This window comes from Melanerpes formicivorus, unplaced genomic scaffold (assembly GCF_026170545.1).
Source record: "Melanerpes formicivorus ecotype bairdi unplaced genomic scaffold, bMelFor1.0.p_v2 SCAF_14, whole genome shotgun sequence".
NCBI lineage: Eukaryota > Metazoa > Chordata > Aves > Piciformes > Picidae > Melanerpes > Melanerpes formicivorus.
The window spans coordinates 12218234-12240444 of record NW_027142366.1 but is presented as its reverse complement, the minus strand read 5'-3'; the positions used below and the strand labels follow the sequence as shown (position 1 = coordinate 12240444).

Genomic DNA, 22211 nt, shown 5'->3' with positions numbered 1-22211 from the left:
GCGGTGGCGGATAGAGACGGAAGTGACGGCGGTGGCGGCGCGCGCGGGGTGAGTGCGAAGCGGGGCGGGGGTCGGGCGGTCCTGCGCTCGTGCCCGGCCGCGGTGAGGCCTCTCAGGGCGACGGGAGGGGGCTGGGCTGGGGCGGACGGGCAGATCGGCGCGACGCAGCTAGCCCCTCCGCGCCGCGGGGCAGAGACGGGCTTCTGCCCTCCCTCGCGGCTGCGGCTTCTCGGGGCTGCCCGACACCCCGGGCTTGGTCTCTAGGCCGCTCCTCCGGCGGGCTCCGGCACTGCGGGGGTGGGTGGCTTTGTAGGGAAGGGAGCCTGCTCCCCAAGTGTCCCCGCTGCCCGGGCGCTGCCGCCGGAGGAAGCCGACCCCGGTGCCAGAGCGGGAACCTGGGCAGGAGCTAGCATCAGGATTGGGCCCCACGCTGTGTCTGCGCTGTCCTGCAGCCGCACCTGGCTGGGGAAGCAGCGCTGCTCGTACGTGACACGCCGCGGCTGTTCAGTGCTGCCAGCTGCATTTCTCCAGCCCTGGTGCCTGTGATGGAAGGGGCTTACTCTTCGTCTTCATCAGCTCAAGAAATTGCCCAGAGGACACTCGAGAAAGAATTTAATCCCATTTGCAAAAGCCTGGGGCTCTGCCGAGGTAGCCTGTTGCTCTAATCCTCTGTTTGATCTGAGCTAGTTTATCCCGTGTGGTTGGCAGCTGTGTGGGAGTCCTGGGGAGACGCTTGCACAGCACTTGCAAGCGTGGGTCTGTGTTTCAATCAAATAGAAATAAATAAACTCTCACCTCCACAGAGCTTGGCACAGAGCCTTCAGTACTTTTCCTTGAGAAGGTTCAAATTTGTGTCTCTTCCTCAGCAGGCCACAAGCCTCATCTGCATGCATAAATTAAGGCATTTCTTGCAGAAAGGAAAATGTTTTCATGTGTTCAATCTCATTTCCACCCTCTTTTTCTTATTTTGGAAAGCAAAACCATCTTACCTAACTGCTGAGAGTCAAACAGGCAGCCTGCCCTGCAGAGAGGGCGGCTCACTCTGACTGGAGCCAAGCCCTCCCCGGTGCTTGGGCAGAACTGGGACCCATTCAACATGCTGCTTGTGGAGGCTGCAGCTGAGAGGCTCTGTGTGATGGTGGAACTGTCTGTGAATGTGTGGAAAAGACAAAATCAATTTCTGGTGGGAGAAAAGAGGTTTCTCATTGAGATAGCTGACAAGGATAGCAGCAGCTGAAGAAAGGCCATAAACCTCTCTAGGCTGTGCAGGAAGGACCCGGTGGGCAGCACAGGGTTTAGGACCTGTGGAAGAAGGGCTCCATTTAAAAAATGTGCTTTAATAAACCTACAGGAAATGTCCACAGCCTCCTCTAAAAGGTTTTCATGGACTGATGTTTCTCCAGGGCCCCATGTGTGTTAAACTCCTGGCTTCTGGCACACGCATGGAGCCCTGTAGGTGAGGTGGGGATGTCTGTGTCACGAGAGATTCAAACAGCTCCCTAGCTGCTGCTCGTGGGGCTGACACAAGGGATCTGCAGCAGGTGGTGAGGGCAAGTGGCTTGGATCCAGGCAAGTGGCTTGGATCCAGCCAAGTCTGTAAGCTCTGGGGTGATAAAGGGCACACATTTGTGCTGCTGGCCCAACCTGTAATCAGTTCCATACAGCTTTGCAGCTTTACTGCTGTTCTTCAGCTTAGAGCTTTGCTTTTCCCATTGCTCCCTTGGGCAAGTCCTGGATTGTGTTTTGCTCTTTGCTGTACAGATTGTCTCCTTGAGCCCCTCACTGTAATGAAAACACCTAGAAAAGAAGGCTTTTCTCCTACAGATGACAGATGGATCACATTCTAAGGTGACATTTGGTTGTGCTCTGGAGGAGGTTCTAATTCTGTGCACACTCTGTGGCATGTGTTGTGTCCACCCCCAAGGGTTAAGTGTCACTTAAGAAAAACCTGATGTTTTGAAGAGAGCCCTGTGTGAACAGAGGGAAAATAGCAAGGGGGAAGGCAGGGGAGGACAACCATAAGCAGCAGGTGTTTGAGCTGGGTGCCTGCATTGTCTCTGGTGTGGTCTCAGTTTCAAACCCTGTCCTTACAAAGGGACACAAGCAGAAGTACCCCAGTGTGAGAAGAGAATTGTCTCCTTGGGACAGTTCTCGTGGCTGTGACTTTATATGGAGGAACAGCTGTGAGCTGCAGATGAGCATCAAAGTGATAACCCTGTGTCCAAGCTGCAGCCTGTACTTGGAAAGGAAAATCTCATTTGGAGGAAATCTTGTGTGGTTTTTTTTCCCTCTTGGCCACACTCTGGGACTGCAGGTTAAAATGACCCAACAGTATCTTCCTGTCACAGCACGTGCCTGCCCAAGTGAGTTTGCTGCAGTGCTGTGCTGGATGGGGGATCCAAATGGAACAGACTGGATGTGGGGGGCAACCACAAAGGGAACATTGCATCTTATTCAGAGCAAAACTTGGAAGCTCTTTTGTCTTTACTGTTGGCAGTTTGAGGCTTCAACAAGAAGGCAACCTATAAGGTGCTTAAAGCAAATTGAAAAAGCCCCAAGCCAGCCAGATGCTGCATTTGGCTTCCTACGGTGGCCAGGCGGAATCTGACCTCACTGTTCAAAGATACAAACATGCTGAATACCCAGCCAAAGTTACAGGACATTGCTAGATGTTTTCCAGGAAGAGCTGCTGTCTGGTGACATTGCACATGCTGTGACTGGGTATTTTGGGGGTAGCAAATGAGTGAAACCTTCCATCACTCTCAGACTTCAATAGATTCTGTTGTCAGTTTTCATACATCCAACTGCCTGTGGTTCTCTGTGCTGGGCAGGCAGTTCTGGCTGACTGTTAATGACAGGTTGCCTCTTGGATGTAGCTGTGGCTTGGTGCTAACCCCTTGCTGCACCAGTTTCACTGGTTTGATTCAGATCAGGTCTGTAAGTCTGTTCTGCAGCTTCAGTGCAAGAGGACAGTCAGTGCCCCGGGAAGGTGAGTAAAGCCCTGGTCCTGAGTTCAGTGTTCTTGCTGTGGGAGAGGGAAGGGTCTTTGTTCCTCCTTGGTGTTAACTGGGGACTGCTCATGACTTGTCCTCTTGCTGGGAGTAAGGGGAGTGATGGAGATGAATCACCAGCAAATTGAACTGTGTGAGATGGTGGCCAAGAAGACCAAGAGCATCCTGGCCTGCATCAGCAATAGTGTGGCCAGCAGGAGTAGGGAAGCAGTTGTGCAACTGGACACTGGTGAGTCCTGGGTTCAGTTTTGGGCTCCTCACTCCAAGAAGGACACTGAAGTCCTAGAGCAGGTCCAGAGAAGGGCAACAAAGTTGGTGAAGGGTCTGGAGAACAGGTCTGGTGAGGAGCAGCTGGGGAAATTGGGAGTGTTTAGTCTGGAGAAGAAGAGGCTGAGGGGAGACTCCCTGAAAGGAGCCTGGAGTAAGGTGGAGGCTGGCCTCTTCTCCCTAGTGTCAGGTGATAGGAGGAGAGGAAATGGCTTGAAGTGGTGCCAGGGGAGGTTGTAGATTGGGAAAAATGTATTTGTTCTGAGTGTGATCAGGGTTTGGAACAGGCTGCCCAGGGAGCTGGTGACATCACCATCCCTGGAGGTGTTCAAAGAACATGTAGATGTGGCACTTGGGGGCATGGTTTAATGGCCTTGGTGGTTAGGTCAAGGTTGGACTCCATGATCTTAGAGGGCTTTTCCAACCCAAGCAATTCTCTGATTCCATGAAGACCTCTGTATTGTGCTCCTTGGGCTGTGTGGGTTCAGCTCAAGTGTGTTGTTTGATGATTTCTCTCAAGTCTTTCTCCCCTGTCCTCTCCTGGTGAAGCTCCTGTCCCCAAGCAGAGCTGGTGCCGGTTCTGAGGTCTGGCTGTTAATGACACAGCAGCTCAGGGTCCTGGCTCTGGAGCTCCTTGTGAGGTGCCTGGACACGTTAAAGTTCCAGGGAGTTATTTTGTGTCCTCTGCCAGCAGGAGACAAAAAGCTGGCTGCCAGAGGACAGTAAAAGCCTCTGAAAGACACACTGTCATTTTCTGCTTGCCTTCAATTAAACTGATCACCAGACCTCTTTGTTGTCCAGAGCTTCACATGTTGCCAGCATGTCCTCTGGCAGCTGCTGCTGCTGGGGTTTCCTGCATTGTTTGAGCCTCTGCCCTTGACCTTTGTGGTCCTTGTTCTGGCACTGCCTCTGCTCTGGCAGGGGTGCAAAGGGCATCCTCTAAAGCCTGAAGGACAAGAGGAAGAATTGCTTAAAAGGCTTTGAGGGCCTTGTAATCAGTTGCTGCAAAAGAGGGGGAGTTGCTGGGGCCATCAGGATAATTATCCCTTTTTTGATGGTTCTCATCCCAGTCTGGATGCAGTGGTGTCATTCCTAGTGAGTCATAAAAACACGCCTGCCATATGGCTGAAGTTGGTGTCCCTCTGGAGCAAGTGGGACAGACCTTGGGTTTGCTTCTTCTCAGGAAGTCTCCTAGGTTCTGGAAGCACCCAGCTGTGCCTGTGAGGTTTCCTGATTCCACACTGGGAGGCTGTGGAGGGCTGTGCTGGAGAGAGTGGTGGGGTTGTGCTGGTGCCCGTGCCATGGACACTGGTTACAGCAGTGTTCAAGAAGAACCATCTGTTCCATCTGCCAGAGAAACATGATCATCTGCCTCAGCACAGGGGAGGTGCTGCAACCCACTGCTGATGTCCTGTGGCTGTGCTGGTGGTTGCTCTGCCCTGGTAAATCATTTGCTCAACCTTTGCCTGCAGCCTTGTACCTTGAACCTGCTGTAGCTCTCTGGTAACAGAGCAGTGCTTGCCTGGCTGGCACGGAAAAGCTGAATGCACAGCTCTTTAATCTCTTCCCCTTTACATCTGGAACCTTCCTACCCTTGTCTGATGCCTTCAGCTGATCTGGAAACAGCCTGCCTTCTGAAGGTGTCTCTGGTTTGAAGGGCAGATGAGGTCTTTGGAATAAGATACACCTTCTCCATAACTGATTTAATTGCATTTGCCTGGTACTGTGCAGCTTCAATTAAATTGTTTGGAGTGAGATCTAGTGCTCTTTGTGCTGTCAGAGCAGATGCCAGAATGCTTGGGTTTGAGTGAGTGCTTCATAGCTCCAGCCTTGGAAGTCCAGCAGGCCATGAGATGAGGTGGGGATTGGCAGCAGTGTGCCAGGCTGTGCTGCTTGCCTCATGTGCTCAACCCCTGCCTTGCTGTAGGTCTCTCCCCACTGTGATTTGTACCCAGAGAAGAGGCTTCTGCAGCTCTTTCATGCTGGAGATTTTGACAGAGAAGAAACCTTGTGAAGTTCAACAAAGGCAAGTGTAGAGTCTGCACCTGGGGAGGAACAACCCCCTGCACCAATACAGGTGAGGGGTGACCTGCTGGGAAGTGGCTCTGTGGAGGACTGGGGAGTTCTGATGGACAAGTTCACCTTGAGCCTTGTTTCTAAGGTGGTTATTGGTGTCCTGAGGTGCATCAGAAAGAGTGTGGCCATCAGGTTGAAGGTTTTTCTCCTCATCATCTACTCTGCCCTAGGGAGGCCACAGCTTGAGTAATGAGCCCAGTTCTGGGCTTCCCAGTTCAAGTGAGACTGAGAAGTACTCCACTGGAGACAGTCCAGTGGAGGCTACAAAGATGCTGAAGGGTCTCTGTGAGGAGGAAGGGCTGAGAGCCCTGGGGCTGTTGAGCCTGGAGCCCCAGAGGAGATCTGATCAATTCTCAGCAAGAGCTAAAGTGGGAGTGGGCAGGAGGATGAGGCCAGACTCTTGTCAGTGGTGCCCAGACAAGGGGCAATAGGCACAAACTGGAGCCCAGGAGGTTCCATCTGAGCAGGAGGTGAAACTTCTTTGGTGTGAGGGTGCTGGAGCCCTGGAGCAGGCTGCCCAGAGAGGTTGTGGAATCTCTCTGAGAGCTTCCTGGGCAAGCTGCTGTGGGTACCCTGCTTTAGCAGGGGGGTTGGACTGGATGATCTCCAGAGGTCCCTTCCAACCCCCACCATGCTGGGATTCTGTAATTCCCTGCAGCAGAACAGGGACAATCTGGGAACATGAGAAGCCCAGTCGAGCTGCAGCTGCCTGAAGGAGCCTTGTCTCCCGTGGGTGGCTTTCATCTTGTGCTGCTTTGAACTTGAAAATGAAGCTGGGCCTAAAGGGTGAGGCATGAGGAGCCCCAGTGTGGTTGGAGGTGCCAGCCCCAGCCCTCCGCCTTGTGTGCTGGTGCTGACTTGAAGCTGTTTTCTGCTGGGGAAGCGAGCTGCTCCTGTGGACAACCCAGGCACGTGACTGCTGAGGTAGGATCATGGAATGCTGGCTCAGTTGTGCTGTTGATTTGTGCTGATAGAACTTTTTAGGACACTGTCTTGCAGCCTTTTTCCAAGACTCCTGGAACGTGTCCATTTTGATTTCTTCCCTTCCGCTGGTTTCTAAAGCAGCACTGTCGGAGAGGCTCTGGAGAGTGCTGTGGTAATGGGTCACAGGCTTCTGCAGCCTGCTACAGCTTTGCCTTTCCCCCCTTTTTATAGCAAATCAGCACAGAACCTCCCTGTTACTGTAGCTCAGGATTATGATTTATATCAGGAGAAAATACAACAGCAGTTGGTATCTCTTCCTCCTTTCCGAGGAAATTACCTTTGCCCAATTTGAGGCTCAACTGGTGACTTCGTTTTCCTCTGGGGAGGGAAGTCACACCACACACCTCCCTTGCCTTCTGACTGACCCTGTGGAGTGGTTTCTCTTCTGAGAAGGTGCTGAACAGCTTCAGTTTGTTCCTGTAGAGAATATGGTGGTGTTTGTTTCTCTCCTGGGGAAGCTCAAGTGCTCATTACAGACGGGAGCAGCCCTGTGCTGGGATGTAAAGGTCATAAGTGTTTCCTTTCACCTCTCCAGACAGAAGTAAGCCCAGCATACGCTGGAGGTGACAAGAAGTCTTTGCAGCTAAAGGAGCTTTTGGTGTGTTTTGTGAGATCTCCAAGCCAGTCACTCCATGGTCCAGAGAGACTGTAGCCTTGTTGTTTGGGTCTGGCAGAGCCGATCTCCTCTGAAGAAAGAAGAGTGCTATTTCTGCATCCCAGCACTCCACGTGGGAGACCCCCGGCCCCAGCAGTGCTTTGTGGCCAGCTCTGTGATAATTCAGGGGTGGTTCACCTCCCATTTCCAGCGTGACCATCAGGAGGCAACAGCAGATTTTGATGCTTTTTTGGATATATCCCCAGATCTGTTCTAACCTCTCTCCCCTTTGTTCCCAGGTGAAGGGGAGGGGGCTGGCTGAGTACGGATGAATGAGCTGCCATGGATAACAAAGACTCGGAAGCCGAGATCCACCCTCTGAAGCCTGAGGATGCAAAAGCTCAGGAGAACCACGAGAACTCTGTGGAGAGAAGGATTATCATCAAGCAGTCCCCACGGCTGTCCCGGCTGTCCCGCTGGCGCACTGCTGCCTTCTTCATCTCCCTCTTCCTGTGTCTGATCATCGTCTTTGCCTTCTCCTTCGTCATTCCTTGCCCGGAGCGCCCAGTTTCAGAAAGAACCTGGTTCCGAAACTACGACAGCGCAGGTGAGCTTGCAAAACAAATGCTTGCTTCCTTCCTGTGCCACCACTTTGAGTTGTGGACCTCTGCCTAAGACCTGGAGCCAGGTCTGCAGGGATGCTGCCCTTGGGAGCAAGAGCTGTGAATACCTGACCTGGATAAGCAGTGGCCCGTCATAATTGGAGTGGCCTTCCAGGAGGTGTTTACAGGATCTAGTGGGGAAATGAGATGCTGCTCTGAAGCTCTGAGAAGGTAGCAGGCTGACCTCGTTTGGGAAAACAACCTGGGGAAGGCTGTGGAGGGGCAAATCTTTGTTGGAGGTTGGGCTGTAAAACTTTCCTTGAAGTTTGAGCTGAGATATGGGGACAGTTTGGTGCTCCCTCTGCCAGTATGGCTTCCTGACTTTCCTCCCTGGCTAACAGGAAGGCAAAAAGAGGAATTGCATCTTGTTGGGTTTTGATAAACTGCAGATATTTATAGCTGCTTTGGTTGTCTCTTTAACCTGGGTACTGCTCCCTGGTGGCTCAGCCTTTGCTTCTGGGAGAGCTTTCTGTTAGTCCTGTGTGCAGAGGGCATGTGCTGCTTGTGCTGTAAATGCAGGGCCAGTACTCACCAGTGGGGCCTGAGCTCTGAGAGGGGGTGCAGAAATCCCAAGTTCTGCTGCTCTGAGCTGCAGAAGGCTGCTTTTAGCTGAGGATGAGAAAGATGGAATATTTAGGGCTGGGTTTCATAAGTTTGGGTTTGTTTTTCTGTGTATTTTGGGAATAGCAACCCCACACCAGCTTTGGTTCTTTGTTTAACATAGTTCAAATTCTGGCTGCTTGGCTTTAAAAAAAGAGAAACCCTCTGGGGGACAGCAAGTTTAAAATGTCCTTTGCCACTTATGTCCTCATGTAGATGGCTTTTTATAAACATCAAAGCAAATTTGTCCTCATGCTACACTGTCAGAGATGGAGGCAGTGAGTAGGGCTCGAGGAATTTGGTTTGTGCTCCAGCCAGCTCTGCTGTTAGTTGAGGCAATCCTCACCACTGCCTGGCTTGTCTTCCCTTCCAGGGGCCTACCAGTTTCTTGCTATAGAAGACGTGAATGAAGACAAAGTGCAAGATGTCATCTTCGCTTTCAAAGCTGGCAATGGCAGTGGCAGCTTTAACAGATCCTGTCTGGATGAAGGTAGCTGCTTCAGAAACAGAAAGCCTTGCAGTAAAAGGGCTGTTCTTGCTCTTCTAGCTGTAATTAGTGAGGCTGCTGTGGGTCTGGGAGAGAAAACCAGGTAGCTGGGTGGGGAGAGGACCTGAGTGAGTCCCAGCTCTTGGGTGGCGCAGAGTAGCAAAGGTTTCTCTGACTCCTCTTCTCCTCAGGTCTGCCTTCTCCGTGTGCCTTCCTGGCTGCTGTGTCTGGCACGAATGGCAGAGTGCTGTGGGAGAGGCCTGCTGCTGAGGACGTGGAGTGGCTGCAGTGTGGCATCCAGCAGCTCGGCGGAGCTGGGGCCCAGGCTTGCCTGGTGGTGGGGAAGCCAACGTCCCTCACGGCAGTCAGTCTGCAGACAGGTGAGCAGGGTCCTGCTGCCACACAGAAGATGCTGCTGCTAGCTCACCTCACCTGGTGACCTTCAGACCTCAGAGGCTAGGGATGTCAGTGTGGCATGACTTGCTGGTCCATGAACAATGGGTGCAAGGGTTTTGTTCTCTGGACAGCCCTGTGCTGGGCCGTTGGGAAGCCTCTGCACTCTCAGCCCCTGTTCAAAGGCTGGCCACTGCTCTGGTGCTTTATTCCAGAAGCTGTATTACAAGACCAGCATTTCAACAGCTTTTGAAGCAGGAGAAGCAGTCACTGGCTCTAAGTGTCACTTTATATCTCAGGGGTTGGACACAAACCTGCACTTGCAGTGCTTCTCAGTCATTTTGCGTGTGGGTGCCTGCAGCAGCAAGAGGAGTGAGAGTTCAGGGATCTGTGGTGCTGAAGTCATCAAGGAGAGCACTTAGGTTAAGGACTCAACAGTTTCAGCAGTCCAGGATTTTTCCTGGTCCCTCTGGAAAGCCTTCTTCATTTCTGAACCTACAGATGGAGAAATTAATCATCATCTAACCTGTCCTGGTGAGGACAAAGAGTGGCAGCACTTCTCTAGGCACAGGGCAGTGGCCATTGATTGCATGTTGAACCTTCCTCACTGGTGAAGCCTGAAATAATTTCTCTTTGGAGAGCCACTCTTTCCAAGGTTCTAAACAATGCTTGGAAACATATCTAGAATCCTGTCTGTATCTGGTGTTGAACCCCTCACACCATGCAAGAGAAATCTGAGGAAAAGCCAGCACAGGTTTTAATTTGCAGTGCAGAAGGAAGTGTAGAGCACAGAGCTGGAAAGCTTCTGTACCAACTGAGCTGGCTTAGTACCCTCATCAGTAGGCTTTAGCACAGGTTATTTATAGACTATTAATGAAGTGGTTGCTTTTAGGTCAAAGTGTAGACAGGTGACTGCTGAGCCAAAGGCATGTAACTAAAGACAGCAGTAAAGAAATTGCACAAGCATGGAGAGAGGGAACCAGGCTAAGCCACAGGGCACAGCAACAATACGGTAAGGAAATGTTCCATGGGTGAACTAAAAAGCATGAGATGAAAAGTTGCTTCAGGTAGAAAAGTGAATAACCCAGAAACTGACATATTTGATACCTTTGTGTGGTTAAGTAGGTTAAAAGGGTTTTCTTAGCCTAGTTCTTTTACTGGGGGTTAGGAGGACAGAGCAGAATAAAATGTATTTAAATAGGCTAAATGTATTTAAAGTGGCAAACTCTGACTTAGATCACATTGTGCTAAAAACAGCAGTCAGAGCAACCTTTAGTTGTTGATGATTCATCCAGGTGGAGGATTGGTGAGCTTCCAGGGCTCTCGGGTTGCCCAGCCTCTGCCTGTAGGAAGACTGAAGGAGAAGCAGGCAGATTATCATCTGAAAGCTTCTGATGTGGTTTTGATCTTTAAATGCTGATAAAGTCAGAGTGTTCCTATCAGTTCAAGTTATGTTAAGGCTTGCCTCCAAAAGAAATGACCTGAACAAACAATAAGGAAAGGGTGGGAGGGCAGGATTCTGTTTGTGTGGGACATCTGACATTCCTGCATGTTAATCTTACAAGCAAACTGGGACACAATGGCTTAAGATTAGCTGTTCCAGGTCAGAGCAAAAGTCTGTGTAGCTATGTACTCCATCTCTGCTAGGGCCAGAAACAGAGTCTTAAGGAAGAGGACAGGTGTGTTGTGTTACACCACCCCTCATATTCTTATCCTCCAGCAGCCTGTGTGGCGGGCCCTGTGAGCAGTTCTAGTCTCCTAAGGGATAGTTGTGAGCCCTGTGAGCAGTTCTGACCTCCTAAAGGATGTGGCAGAAAGGGGACCACAAAGATCAGTTGTATAAAATTGCTTCTGTGAGAGAGATCACCAAATAAACCAGAAATCCAACTTGGAGAATGTCTGGCAGGGAGAAAAGTCTCTGCTTCTTCTGCAGCTGCTTGAAGTGAGAGCTGAACTCAGTCATGTAAATCATAGTTTTATTCCTTCTGGAGCAAAGAGCCCAGCCTCTCACCCAGGTGAGATGTGCTGTCTGGGCACTTCTCTAGTTTCCATCTTGGCTTCTGTTGCCTTGCTTCTGCTGTGAGCTGGTGCTGAGGAGGCACCATGACACCCAGAGGGATGTCAGACTGGGTCTTGCCGTCTCCTGTTGGTGGAGCAGGGTGGGGTTCATTTCAGGAGCAGGTGTTAAAGCATGAAAGCTTCTCAAAGCTTTGTGTTGAATCTGTCTCCCTGTTACCTGTTTTTGTTAAGTCAGACTGCTCTTCTAAGAGGGTGATGTGCTTCCTCCAAAGCTACACCTACTGTCTGAGCAGCAAGGAGCAGAGTCCTGTGTGCTGGCATGCAGATTCCAGGCCTTCCTCTGGGAGCTTTGGGCTGTGCTCAAGGGTATAGTTATTGAAAACTTCAGTCCTCTCCTTCCTTTGCCTCTTTGTTTTCATCAGGGGTAAAATTCTCTGCCTTCCCATGATTTCCTAGGGGCAATCTTCTGCTTCACATCTGTTGTCATAGTAACAAATCCAAGTATTTTTTCCAGTGTTTCAGTGAAAGCTTTGGAGAAATCCTGCTGGAAATGCAGCCTGCCTTAAATGATAGCAGGCAGGGTCAGGTAGTAATTCCTTGGCCTGCAGTGCCACTGCTCTTCTGACAAAGAGCAGATGCATTCCTGAAATGATAATTGCTGTCTGTGATCCTGCTTAAAGGGGAGGGTAAGCATTTCTCTCTGACCTCCTACTTAGTCATTTAACTCTTCCTTCAAAAGCAGAACTCCCAGTGGTCTCCCTGCGCCTCACTGAATTCCGCTGAGCAGTGACTGGGAAGCGACCAGCAGCCCTGGGCAGAGCGTGTGAAGTAGTCACCCACCTAGCCTGGAGCTCTTGAAGGGAAACTACACACACACACAAACCCCAGTTTTAAAAGCCAAAGCTTTACTATTTCTAGTTACAAACAGGTTTGACTGTGCTGTGCTTGTGCTTTGAAGAATGGAGAGGTGGGATGGGAACTCGGTTGTGGCTGAACATCTGCAGGAGACAAGTTGCAGCAAACAAAGGTTTTGTTGTGAGTAGCTGCAAGACTGTGCTCAGTGTGGCTGCTTTATGGTTTTCAGATGTCTGTGCAGATTTAAGTACATGGCAGCAAGGTTTTAGATCACAATGAAGACTCTCTATGTGCTGACCTGTAGAGAAGCTTGTCCCTGTGGGTTGATTTGACCTGAGATGTTTGGGTGTGCTTGTGCAGGCAGCCAGAATTACTTTCCATCAGAAGTTAAAACTGTGGATACTGAGACTCATTAAAAATGCTCCAAGGTGCCTCACAGAGCTTAAGTGTGCCTGGTTTGTGGTGCTTATAGGCTGTACATGGCTGGCTGCTGCAAACACTTGGTGAAAGCCTCTCAAGCTAGCACAGTTCAGTGAACATTTCCCAATACATCTGTCTTCCAGGGGAAGTTCAGTGGAGACAGTCCAGTGACTTTGGAGCTAATTACACTGTGCTGGCTCCTGTGTCAGTGATTCCAGATGTGGATAGTGATGGAGTTCAGGACCTGATCATCTTTATTGCTACAGGAGCTAAGGTATGTCGCTCTGAGGGTGTGATAAAAGCAGTGGCTGAACCACAGCGGCTGGCAGCAATGCTATTTATTTCCATCTTGCCTTCGAAGAGGAAGCATCCAGAGGCCTCTGATTTATTTCTGTGGGCTTAGGGTAGGTTCCTGCAAGTGTTTTATGGCTTCAAAAAAAAAAAACGAGAGAGAAAAGCTAGTCAGGAATCCCTGCCCCTCCTCAGCCAGGGTTCCTGGCTGCGTGTGGAGGGAGCCTGGGTGGGGTGAGCTTGTGCTTTGCTGGGGCTCTGCTCACAGAAGTGGAAGGCAACAAACCCTGACATGTTTGGCTCTTATATCAAAGCATGGCTGACAGCCAGCACTTCTGTGCCACCCCTGCCTTTTCCTGATGCCTCTCATAGCACTGCCTGTGCTCTGCTTTGCCCAGCTCCCTTCCTAGTGTTGCTGTGCTGGTTTATTCTGTCCGGGGCTCACTCGGAGAAGTTGCTGCCGGTTGTGTAATCTCCCTTCTGACGTTGCTTTTCCCATGGCTTAGAGGGGCAAAGTCATGTAGCTAAAAGTATTTTTATAGAAAACATCTGCATCCCTGTGTGAGTGGTAGGGCATCATCTGCCTGCACAGTCTGTCCTGTTTAAAGCTACAGTTCCCTGCCAGTCTGATGGGAGGGGTGGGAGCCCTGTGTCCTCCAGAGTACTCCATAAGTAAACAGGGTTCTGCTCTCCAAGGCTTTGTTGTTGCCAGAGTCATCAGAAATTCCATCCTCTCCCACTCCTACATTTCTCTTCTGTTTTCTTTCCTCTTTGCTTCTGCTATCCCAATTATCTCAAGACTTCTTTTTCTTTAATCTGAGGCGGACAAGAAATGTTTGAATGTGGTCTCTGTTCTGCAAGACTGCCTTTGGATTTGTTTTCCATTTACCCTCTCTAGCTATCTTGGTATGGAATCCTTTCTTCCCTCTGGATTTGGCAAGCATTCTGTCAACTTCAGTAACAATACATTCTCTTCTGAGAAATCAAACAGGGCACAGGGAGCCCAAGAGGAGCTCTGCAGCCCTGGGAAAGGCAGCCTCCAAAGGGAGATTCAGCCCTGCTGTGAATTAGCTTTGTTGCTAACGAGGGCTGAAGCTGAATGTTGCATCACACTGCTGCAGAGCTTTGAGCAGCCTGTGGGGAAGGGTCTGTGTGCAGGAGATTTAGAAGGCAGCTAGCTTTTTCTGAGAGTCTCATTTACCCCTGCCTGCTGCAAGCTTCAGCAGGAACAGTCTGGGAACATAAGATGGTGTTCAGGGCGGGGTGGTCTGAAGCAGCACATGGAGATGTTAAGCAGCGCAGTGAGTAGCCTGGTGTGTATTCTTATTCACTGTGTGAACACCTTTGGCTGTTACTGTCCCAGGGCAGCTGCTGAGCCAGGGCAAGGTGAAGGTGTCTACTAGAGCTGGTATGTGTCTCCTCCCAGTGCAGGAGGCTGGGAACAGCTGGTGGACACGTTGCTCTCCCTTTCCAGTATTTTCCTCATCCTCCTCAGCAAACTCCAGACTCACTTTGAGAGCAACTGACTTCCTTCTCCTTCCTAATCCCTGCCTCTGAAGGAAGAGGGAAGGGTTCTTGCCTGACTCAGCATCTCTGGTGGGTGCTGTTTCTCCTGGCCTGGTGTTTCTCTTTTCCCTGGTGTGTATTGCTCTCCCTGGGCCATGCATGTTACCCAGACATTTGAATCTCATCTTGATTTCAGCCTTCATTCTCCTGGATTCTGTTGCCCTCCATAAAGAATATAAAGAAACCTGTCAGCTCTTTTTTTTTCTTCTTGGACTCATGTCAGCCTTGGGAGGACTAGATTAGGACACTTGAAATATTTATCAGAGCTACCATGTGAAGACAGGTTTCTGTCTGTGTTCAAATGCTGCTTTGTTTCTGCCCTTCAGTCCTCTCCATCACTGTCACTGCTCCATAGACTTAAATTGATCTTTGCTGTCCTGAGCAAAGCTGGGGCTTGCTGTCCAGCAGTGCCAGCCTGCAGAGGGGGCTTGGCAGAGACAGTAAACTCTGTGGCTGTGCTCAGAGTGGTTTTCAAGCTTGCAGAAGTATTCACAGCAAAGGGGTCATCCAACCCATGCCCACACCTCCAAAACAAGGGAGAGACTTTTCATCCAAGCCTGTGCTCTTCCCATTCAGCTGCTGTTCAGTACCAGCTGCTCAGAAGCTGTGGAAAACCCCTGAGCTGGAGCAGTGACAGCATGGTCCAGCTTTAACCTTTCTATTTTTTCAATCCCTTCTCTGTGTAGATTAAGACCTTCATCCATTCAGGAAAAACAGGCAAACAAATTGGCTCCCCTGGCAGCCTGGATGTGGATGGCCAAGCTCGCTATGTGAGGCTGGACCTGGCCTCCTCCTCCTCCTCATACTTCCTTTTCTATACAGGTACAGTTGTGTTTGGGGCCAGCCTGCAGAGTGGAATCACTGGTCTGAAAGAGGACTTTGCATCCTGAAAGGCTGGGTCCTGCTTTCACCTGGCAAAAGAGCTATTCAAGGACATTCAGGGAAGGGAGGGGAGGAATTCTGCTTGAACCAGGGATTGTTGCATACTGTGGTAATTTTATTTGAGAATATAAGGTTTAAATAGTCATTTATAGCAAATGATTACTGTGGAACAGTTGGATTATGAGGAGATAAGATGTTAAAAGCATTCAAAAGCAGACTGGAGTCTCAAAATACCACTACAATTCTATGATGCAAGCCCTAAAAATACAGTTCATCTGCCAGCTCTGGAAAGGAGAGTTCAGAGGAAGGGCAGGAAAACTCAGCTCCCTCATTCTCACTTTCTTTTTTGCACAGAAAACTCTCTCTATGCATATTCCCTGAAAGATCTCTACAGTGCAGCAACTGGGATGGAAATGAAGCTTCCTGGCCTTGAGCAAGATCCTCAGTGGGAGAAGAACATTGACCATGCCACACACCGCTTCTCCCTTCTCAGGTGTGAGGTGATGGTGGGTGGAGGGCATTGGTGTTCCTGACAGCGTGACTGCTGTGGCTTTGCTCTTTACTGGCTACCTCACTTTTGGACTGGGAGCAGAGCCAGAGCTTGGGGAGAGGGCTGATGCTGATGGCCTGGTCAGAGTTTCACAGGAAAGGAAGGAAGCCAGGCTGGGTTTCCTATTTGTGTTTACTGTGCAGGGGACAAAAACAAAACCCCCAAATGAAACCATCCACAATCTAGAAAGCATAATCACAGAATCCCAGCATGGAAGGGACCTCTGGAGATCATCCACCCACAGCAGTTGCCCAGGATCACAATGGCCAAGCGGGTTTGAGGTCTCTCCAGAGGAGACTCCGCAATCTCTCTGGGCAGCCTGCTCCAGGGTTCCAGCACCCTCACACCAAAGTTTCTCCTCATGTTCAGATGGAACCTCCTGGGTTCCAGTTTGTGCCCATTGCCTCTTGTACCACTGACAAGAGTCTGGCCCCAGCCTCTTGCCCCCCAGCCTTTATCTCTTGCTGAGCATTGCTCAAATCCCCTTCTCCAGGCTCAGCAGCCGCAGGGCTCTCAGGTGATCGTTTTGTGTCCTTGTTCAGCTCTGCAGACATTCGGTACCTGACGAAGATCCCTGGGCCGTCACAGGAGAACCTCCTGGTGGTGAGCTCGGAGATGGCCACGCTGCTCAGCACACGCAGCCTCCAGAGCGTCTGGAGCCTCAACGTGTCCCACGTTGTCAGGTAGGGTTACCCAGGGGTGGCATTGCCAGGCTCACAGTGTCCTCCCAGGTGCTATTTTGTTTTCTTAATTCCAAACACAGGAGCCTGCTCTGTGGTCACATCTCGACCTTGCTTAGTGTCTTGTGTCCTCTGCTAGCAAATACCAGGTGCTGCTTCAAACTGGAGGAGCCCAAAGCTTTGATTCTTCACCTGTGCCTGCCATGATGTGGCTGTTCTGGGACGATGCTCAGGCTTGGGAGGGGTACCAGCCTCACCTAATGTAGCAGTCAAGTCTCTTACTGGGGGGGTAGTAGGAGGATAGAGGCTGCTCTGAAGGCACAAGGTGTCCCCAGGCCATCAGGGCGTGTTTTGATCTCTCCCTTTTCTTTCTGTCCCTTAGGGAGCCGCTGCTTGGTTACTTCAAACCTGATGTTCTTGGTATTGTCCTTGAGAGTGAAATCAGCCCCAACAGGAAGAAGGTTTGAAATCTCTTCCTTTTAATTTCCCTTCTCTGCATGTCGCAGCTCAAGCAGGCACTGAGGCGAGGACAGCTGGTGGGTTGTGTTCCCTCTGGCTGAATTTAGGAAGCTTTAGGCTGGGAAAGGATCTCTTTCAACAGGTTATTGAAGGCAGCTCAGGCACTTTAATTCTCTTCTCAGCAAGGGGCTTCAGTGACGAAGCTCTGAACCCCTTGAAATAGCTGTGGAACTTGTGACTGTGCTCTGACGTGGCCTGCCCCAGGTCTCACAGCTCTGTGATGCTCAGCTTGAAGTACCTCCTCGTCTTCCCATGTGTCAGAAACTTGTTCCCATAGACAGTGTGCTGGAGAGACAGCTGACTTGACTTCTCTCTCATGGCTTGTTAGAGCTCTTTGATCCGAGTTCCTTTTCATTCCTCCCTGCTAGGTGATGATCGTTGAGAGTGGATCTGGTGCAGTCCAGTGGGACCTGAAGCTGAACTGGAGAGCAGAGAGCCCTGGGCCAGCCACACTTTCTACTGCTGATCATCGGTCTGCCTTCCTCATCTGGGGTGAATACCAGGCACCAGGGAATGAAACGGTGAGAAGTGCTGCCGGGTGCTTCCTCTTCTCCAGACTCTGGGCCACAGCTGAGTGCAGCTGCCACCTTCTCCCAGGGTTCACACTGACATCTGTCCCTGCCTCTGCCACTGCAGCCTCCTGCACTGCCTGCGTGGTTGCTGACCAGCCTGGTCTGCTAGAAGCAGGCAGATCTCTGCATGTGATCTGGTCTCTACTGGGTCCTCAGAACATCTGTAGCAGTATCCCTGCTAGCAGCTGGTGGTGGCACAGCAGCTTTTGTCATCCTCAGCTTTGCTAAGTAGAGAGAAGGGACTTTGTGGCTGTGTGAGCGAAGTCACTGCGCTGCCCAGAGCCCTGCCTTGGTGTGGGACTGCAGGGGAGGTGAGAGGCTGCAGGTTTGGTACCTCTGGTGTTGCTGCTGTTTGACTGGGAGCCTTCTGTGGCAGTACTGCACATGGTGATGTCCCATGGCCATGTGAACATCCTCTCCCTGAGCCAGGACTGTTGCTGGCAGCCTTGATGCAGAGCTCAGCTGCAGAACTGAGCCCTCTGAGGCAGGCAGCTGCCGTGACAGGTTGTGTCTTGGAGCATGCCCAGGCACCAGCAGAGCTTCCTGGGTCTTCCTTACTGACTCCACCAGCCCTAAGGCAAAAATCTCTCTCCCACCTGTAGTAGACAGAGCTGCTCCGTGTGGGGAGCTCAGGGTGGGAGGAGAGCATGCAGCAGTAAGAACAGGGGCGAGCTGGGCAGGCCTGCACAGGTACCTGACTGGATGTATTCTGTGGAACACGGGCAGCAGCTGAGCCTGGTGCTGGCATTGGCTCTGGGATGACATGTGGGTCCCTGTCCTGATGGGGTGCTTTTGGTTGCAGAGATCCAGAGCTCCTCTCCAGAAGCTGTATCTTTTCCATCCTTCCTACACGAATGTCCTGTTGGAGCTCCGCAATAGCACAGAGCAAGTGATTGCCTTTGACGGTAAGTCCTCTGCCCCCAGCCCTCCAGCGAGATGGTGCAGGAGGACTCTGGCCATCTGGTACCTCCTGGGCGCTGGGTGCATGGTGTTGGGTCTGGTGGTCAGACTGAGCACAGACCTGAGGCTGGGCTCTGCCCTCCGCTCTGCGTTCCAGCTGCACTCTTTGAGCGGAGCCGCCACGCCTGCTACGTGCTGCTGAGGGGCCCTCAGGCCGGCGAGGAGCCGGGGCTGGTGTCTCTGATGAAGAGGAAGCTGAAGGAGGACGTCTCTGAGAGCAGGGTGATCTGGCTGAACCAGGTGGCTGTGGACAGCGAGCAGTACGTCCGGGACCGCCTCTACAGGATGCGATTCCAGAGCCGAGCCTGAGCCTGCCAAGGGATGGGGAGAGGCCACCCTGGGCCGGGCATCTCCAGGCTGCCTCTCCCCTGCCAGCCCAGCTCACAGAGTCAAGTGAGAAGCTGCCTTTCTCCATCCACGAACCAAAGCGTGGCTGGCAAGGAAACGCCTCCAGTGTCTGGGGATGCCCAGGCTGCGAGGGGCAGCTGCCAGCACACCCATCCTCAGATCTGATGGGACTTCAGTGCTTGGCCACCACTGAAGTGTCATCAGCTCGGGGAGGAGGGCTTCCCCCTCCGTCCTTCTGTGCCCACAGGCTGTGCTGGCTCAGCTGGTGCTGCAGCAGAACGCTCGCTGGGGATGCCGGAGATGGTGATTTCTTGTGGAGCTTGGATGTGTGATGTTAGGTTTCCTTCCTGAGTCAGCTCTCCTGGCTGTGGCAGAGGCACTTGCCTGTGAGTGGATCTGCAATTGCTCTCCTCCTGGGTTTGGGCCCCTGCTTTGGCAGTCATGGAGGGAGGTGTAGTGGTAGACCCCAGCCATGGTGGAGACGATGTGGCTGAGGGTCACCTGGGCCAGCAGAGTGCAGGGTAAAGTGACATTATACTTAAAAAATGGCTTTTTCTCCTCAGCAGAGCCCCATGTGCCCTACTCAGCAGTCACCAGCCTACCTGTGTCTGTCTCTGCTGCTTTTTCAGCCAAGCTGTACAGCGTTGGTGACACAGAATGGGAGCTGGTCTCCCACCTTGAATTAGCATCAGTACTCCTCCTTGCCCCAAATGTGATTGTAGGTGATCAGGAAACCATCCTGATTCCCAGGCTGGCTCACCCCTGCTGTTAGAGACACCACCTCTCATGCTGGTTCTGAAGTGCCAGAGGATCTAGAACATTTTTTCAGAGTATAATTACACTTTAACCTTTCCTGGGAGCTGGGCTTGCTGCTCTGGGAAGCTTTGTACCTGAGTGGCAGTGCCAGCTGCCCTGCAAACACTCATCCAGCCTTGCAGCTGCCCAGGAGCCTTCTCCAAGCGTTGTCCCCTTTGCCAGGAAGTGGGCAGGCTGCAAGATGGACATGAGCTGTTCAGGGAAACCACACAAGGCCTCTTTGCAGCACAGCTTGCAAGAGAGCTCTGCACTGCCTCCCTGCCGTGGGGACTGGAGTGGTGCTGGGTGAGGATCTGCAAGAGATGTTCTCTGTCCAGCCTGGTAGCCTGAGGGAATGGGACAGGTTGGTGGGTGAGAATGGTGTTTCCCCTGGTCACTTTGGTAGTGTGGCATGTTTGCTCTGCCCCATTCCTTGGTGGGCACCAGTGGGGGCTGTAGAAACAAGGTGGAAAGCCTGGAAAATGGTTTGAATCAGCTGCTCGGTCCTGAGAACTGCAGTGCCCACAGCAGCCACGCTGAGACATGAGCTCTGGCCCTGTGCTGCTGGGCTGGGCTTCCTCCCACCCCTAACTGCTGGGTGGAGGACACAACCTCCAAAAAACCTCTCTCAGGTTTGGCAGTGCTGGGAGGGGGCTTGGCCAGCTCCTCCTTCCCTTACCTAGTCTCAGCTTGGGTGTGTGTGAAAATACTGTAAGATGAGGAACCTGTGGCTGGGCATCAGTTTGGGTAAGGTTGGGCATCACTTCTTATAGCAACTGCTGAGCTTTCACCTACTGCAGGGTGGCTTCTGGCTTGGGCAGCTGATGTCACCCAGGGACATGCACACAGCTTCAGCTCTCCCACTCGTGCAGCAAAATGAGCTGCAGCATCAGTGGTCTGCCTGGACCCTTATCTCCTGCTTCCAACTGGCCTGGTTGTGACCCAAATGGTGCCCTGGCACCCTCTGCCCTGTGCCCCATAGCTTGGGCAGTCAAGGGAGCTGTGTGGGATGAGTGCTGCTGAAAGAGCTGAGTCGTGGGGCATCCAGGCTATGCAGGAAGCTGGGGATTCTCCCAGGAGAGCACTCCACAACCTCCAAAGCACCCCAGACTTAAAATGCTGGCTTTCCCCCTCTGTTCCTCTCCTTCTAAGCTGATTTCTGGGGCTGCAGGCAGGCTCTTCTGCTGTGTCTTCTGGCTCAAGTCACCCACCTCATGGCTCAGCTGAGGACTAAGCTGTGAGGGTCAGATTCAGCTTGCTGGGGCAGAACAGAGAGCTGGGCAGTGGGAGCCCCAGCTTTAGGTCCCTCTCTGACCTGAGCATTGGTGTGGATTCTATCCCACCAAGCTTCCCCTGGCAGGGAGCAAGGTGCCCAGGCTGTGTCCTCACCATGGTCACACTGTTTTGATGCTCTGCCTCTCCCAATCCCCACTCAGACCTGGCCTTTAGGCACACTGAATGTTTCTTTGGGAGAGCTGGGTTTTGGCTTTGGGGGCACTTTTCTGGCTTTAAATTGTCCATTCATGTTTCCAGAGACTTTGGAAGCAGAGATTCCCCTGTGGCAGCTCAACTAAACGCATCAGTGCCAAACCAGCACCTTCCTAACAAAACCAGTCCTTTTTTTTTTCAGCTTCTTTCTCTGTGTTCATTGGTTTGGTTTTTGCTGTATTTAATGAATGACTTTGTGCCTTGATTCAATAACTCAGATGGGTGATGATGGCATCTATCACTGTGTCACGTGTTAGTGTGGGTTTTGACACTGTTCGGTTTGGGTCTTTAACTTATTGCAAATTGTGCCCTGTAGGACTTGGTCTAACTGGGATGGTTCCAATAAATCCTCTTTTGCATTGTTTGTAAATGGTGCCTGGCTTTGCTCGTTGCAGCTGAGGTTATGCAGGGCTTGGGGAGGGTTTTTTGGCCACCCTTTTGTGTGGCTTCTTGAAGGTAGGAACCTTTCTTTATGGGAAGGATCCAGGTGTCCTGGTGGTGCTTTGATGGCTGAGCTGGTCTGGCTCTGCCCTAAAGCAAGGGACAGAGATGGGAGCGTGGCAGGAGGCTGGAGTTAAATAACCAGGCTGGGCCAGCCCGGCCCTGCCCCCCGCCTGGGGCTCTGTGACCTGGTTTTACACCCCGAGTTCCTGCTGCAATCCAGCAGCATGAAAATCCCATGCCGGGGCTTGGACTGGAATCAAGCCGGAGGGAGCGCTCTCTCCTGGAGCCTGGGACCATCTGTCACTGCCTGGTGGCTGCCAGCAGCAGGCTCCCAAGCTTCATGCTGTGACAGAGGCTCCTGCAGCTTCCCCTGCCCCATGGCCCCTCTGTGCCCCAGCACTGAGCTGAGAAATCCCTCTGCTCCACGCCAGGGTCCCCAGCTCTGCAGCAGGGCAGGGCAGGATGCTGCAGTCCTGAGCACCCCAAGTGGCCACATGCTGTTACACAGGGGGAGGGCTGGCACCACTTAGTCTACTGCAGGCTGGGGACACCCCCAGCCTGCTCTGTCCCTGGGGTCCAAGGCTGAGAGCTGGTGGGCACCAGCCCCCCTCTCCTTTATATAACCACCAGCATTAATCCTCCCCCAGCTGGGCTTGGCTCCCAGGAAGGGAATAATCCTGCAGTGCCATCCTCGACCTCTGGTCAGATTAATGGTCATGGGCAGGCAGAGTGGCCCAGCTGCTAGCC

The 22211-nt window shown here is 52.0% G+C and overlaps 1 protein-coding gene across 3 annotated transcripts; it reads left to right on the top strand.

Annotated features, from left to right (window-relative positions):
* Positions 1-3: 3 nt before the first annotated feature.
* On the top strand, positions 4-21390 carry FAM234A (family with sequence similarity 234 member A). Of its 3 annotated transcripts, none has more exons than XM_068147070.1 (12): positions 4-48; positions 7233-7540; positions 8569-8685; positions 8874-9062; positions 12513-12643; positions 14913-15048; positions 15463-15601; positions 16201-16341; positions 16721-16799; positions 17226-17378; positions 18232-18334; positions 18487-21390. In XM_068147070.1, the coding sequence occupies exons 2-12, from the start codon at positions 7276-7278 to the stop codon at positions 18696-18698; spliced, it is 1665 nt and encodes a 554-aa protein (XP_068003171.1). In that variant the 5' UTR covers positions 4-48; positions 7233-7275; the 3' UTR covers positions 18699-21390. The 3 variants fall into 3 exon arrangements, with proteins under 3 accessions (XP_068003171.1, XP_068003173.1, XP_068003172.1); XM_068147072.1 differs by lacking the exon at positions 4-48 and adding an exon at positions 2954-2989; XM_068147071.1 differs by lacking the exon at positions 4-48 and adding an exon at positions 5216-5355.
* Positions 21391-22211: the final 821 nt, after the last annotated feature.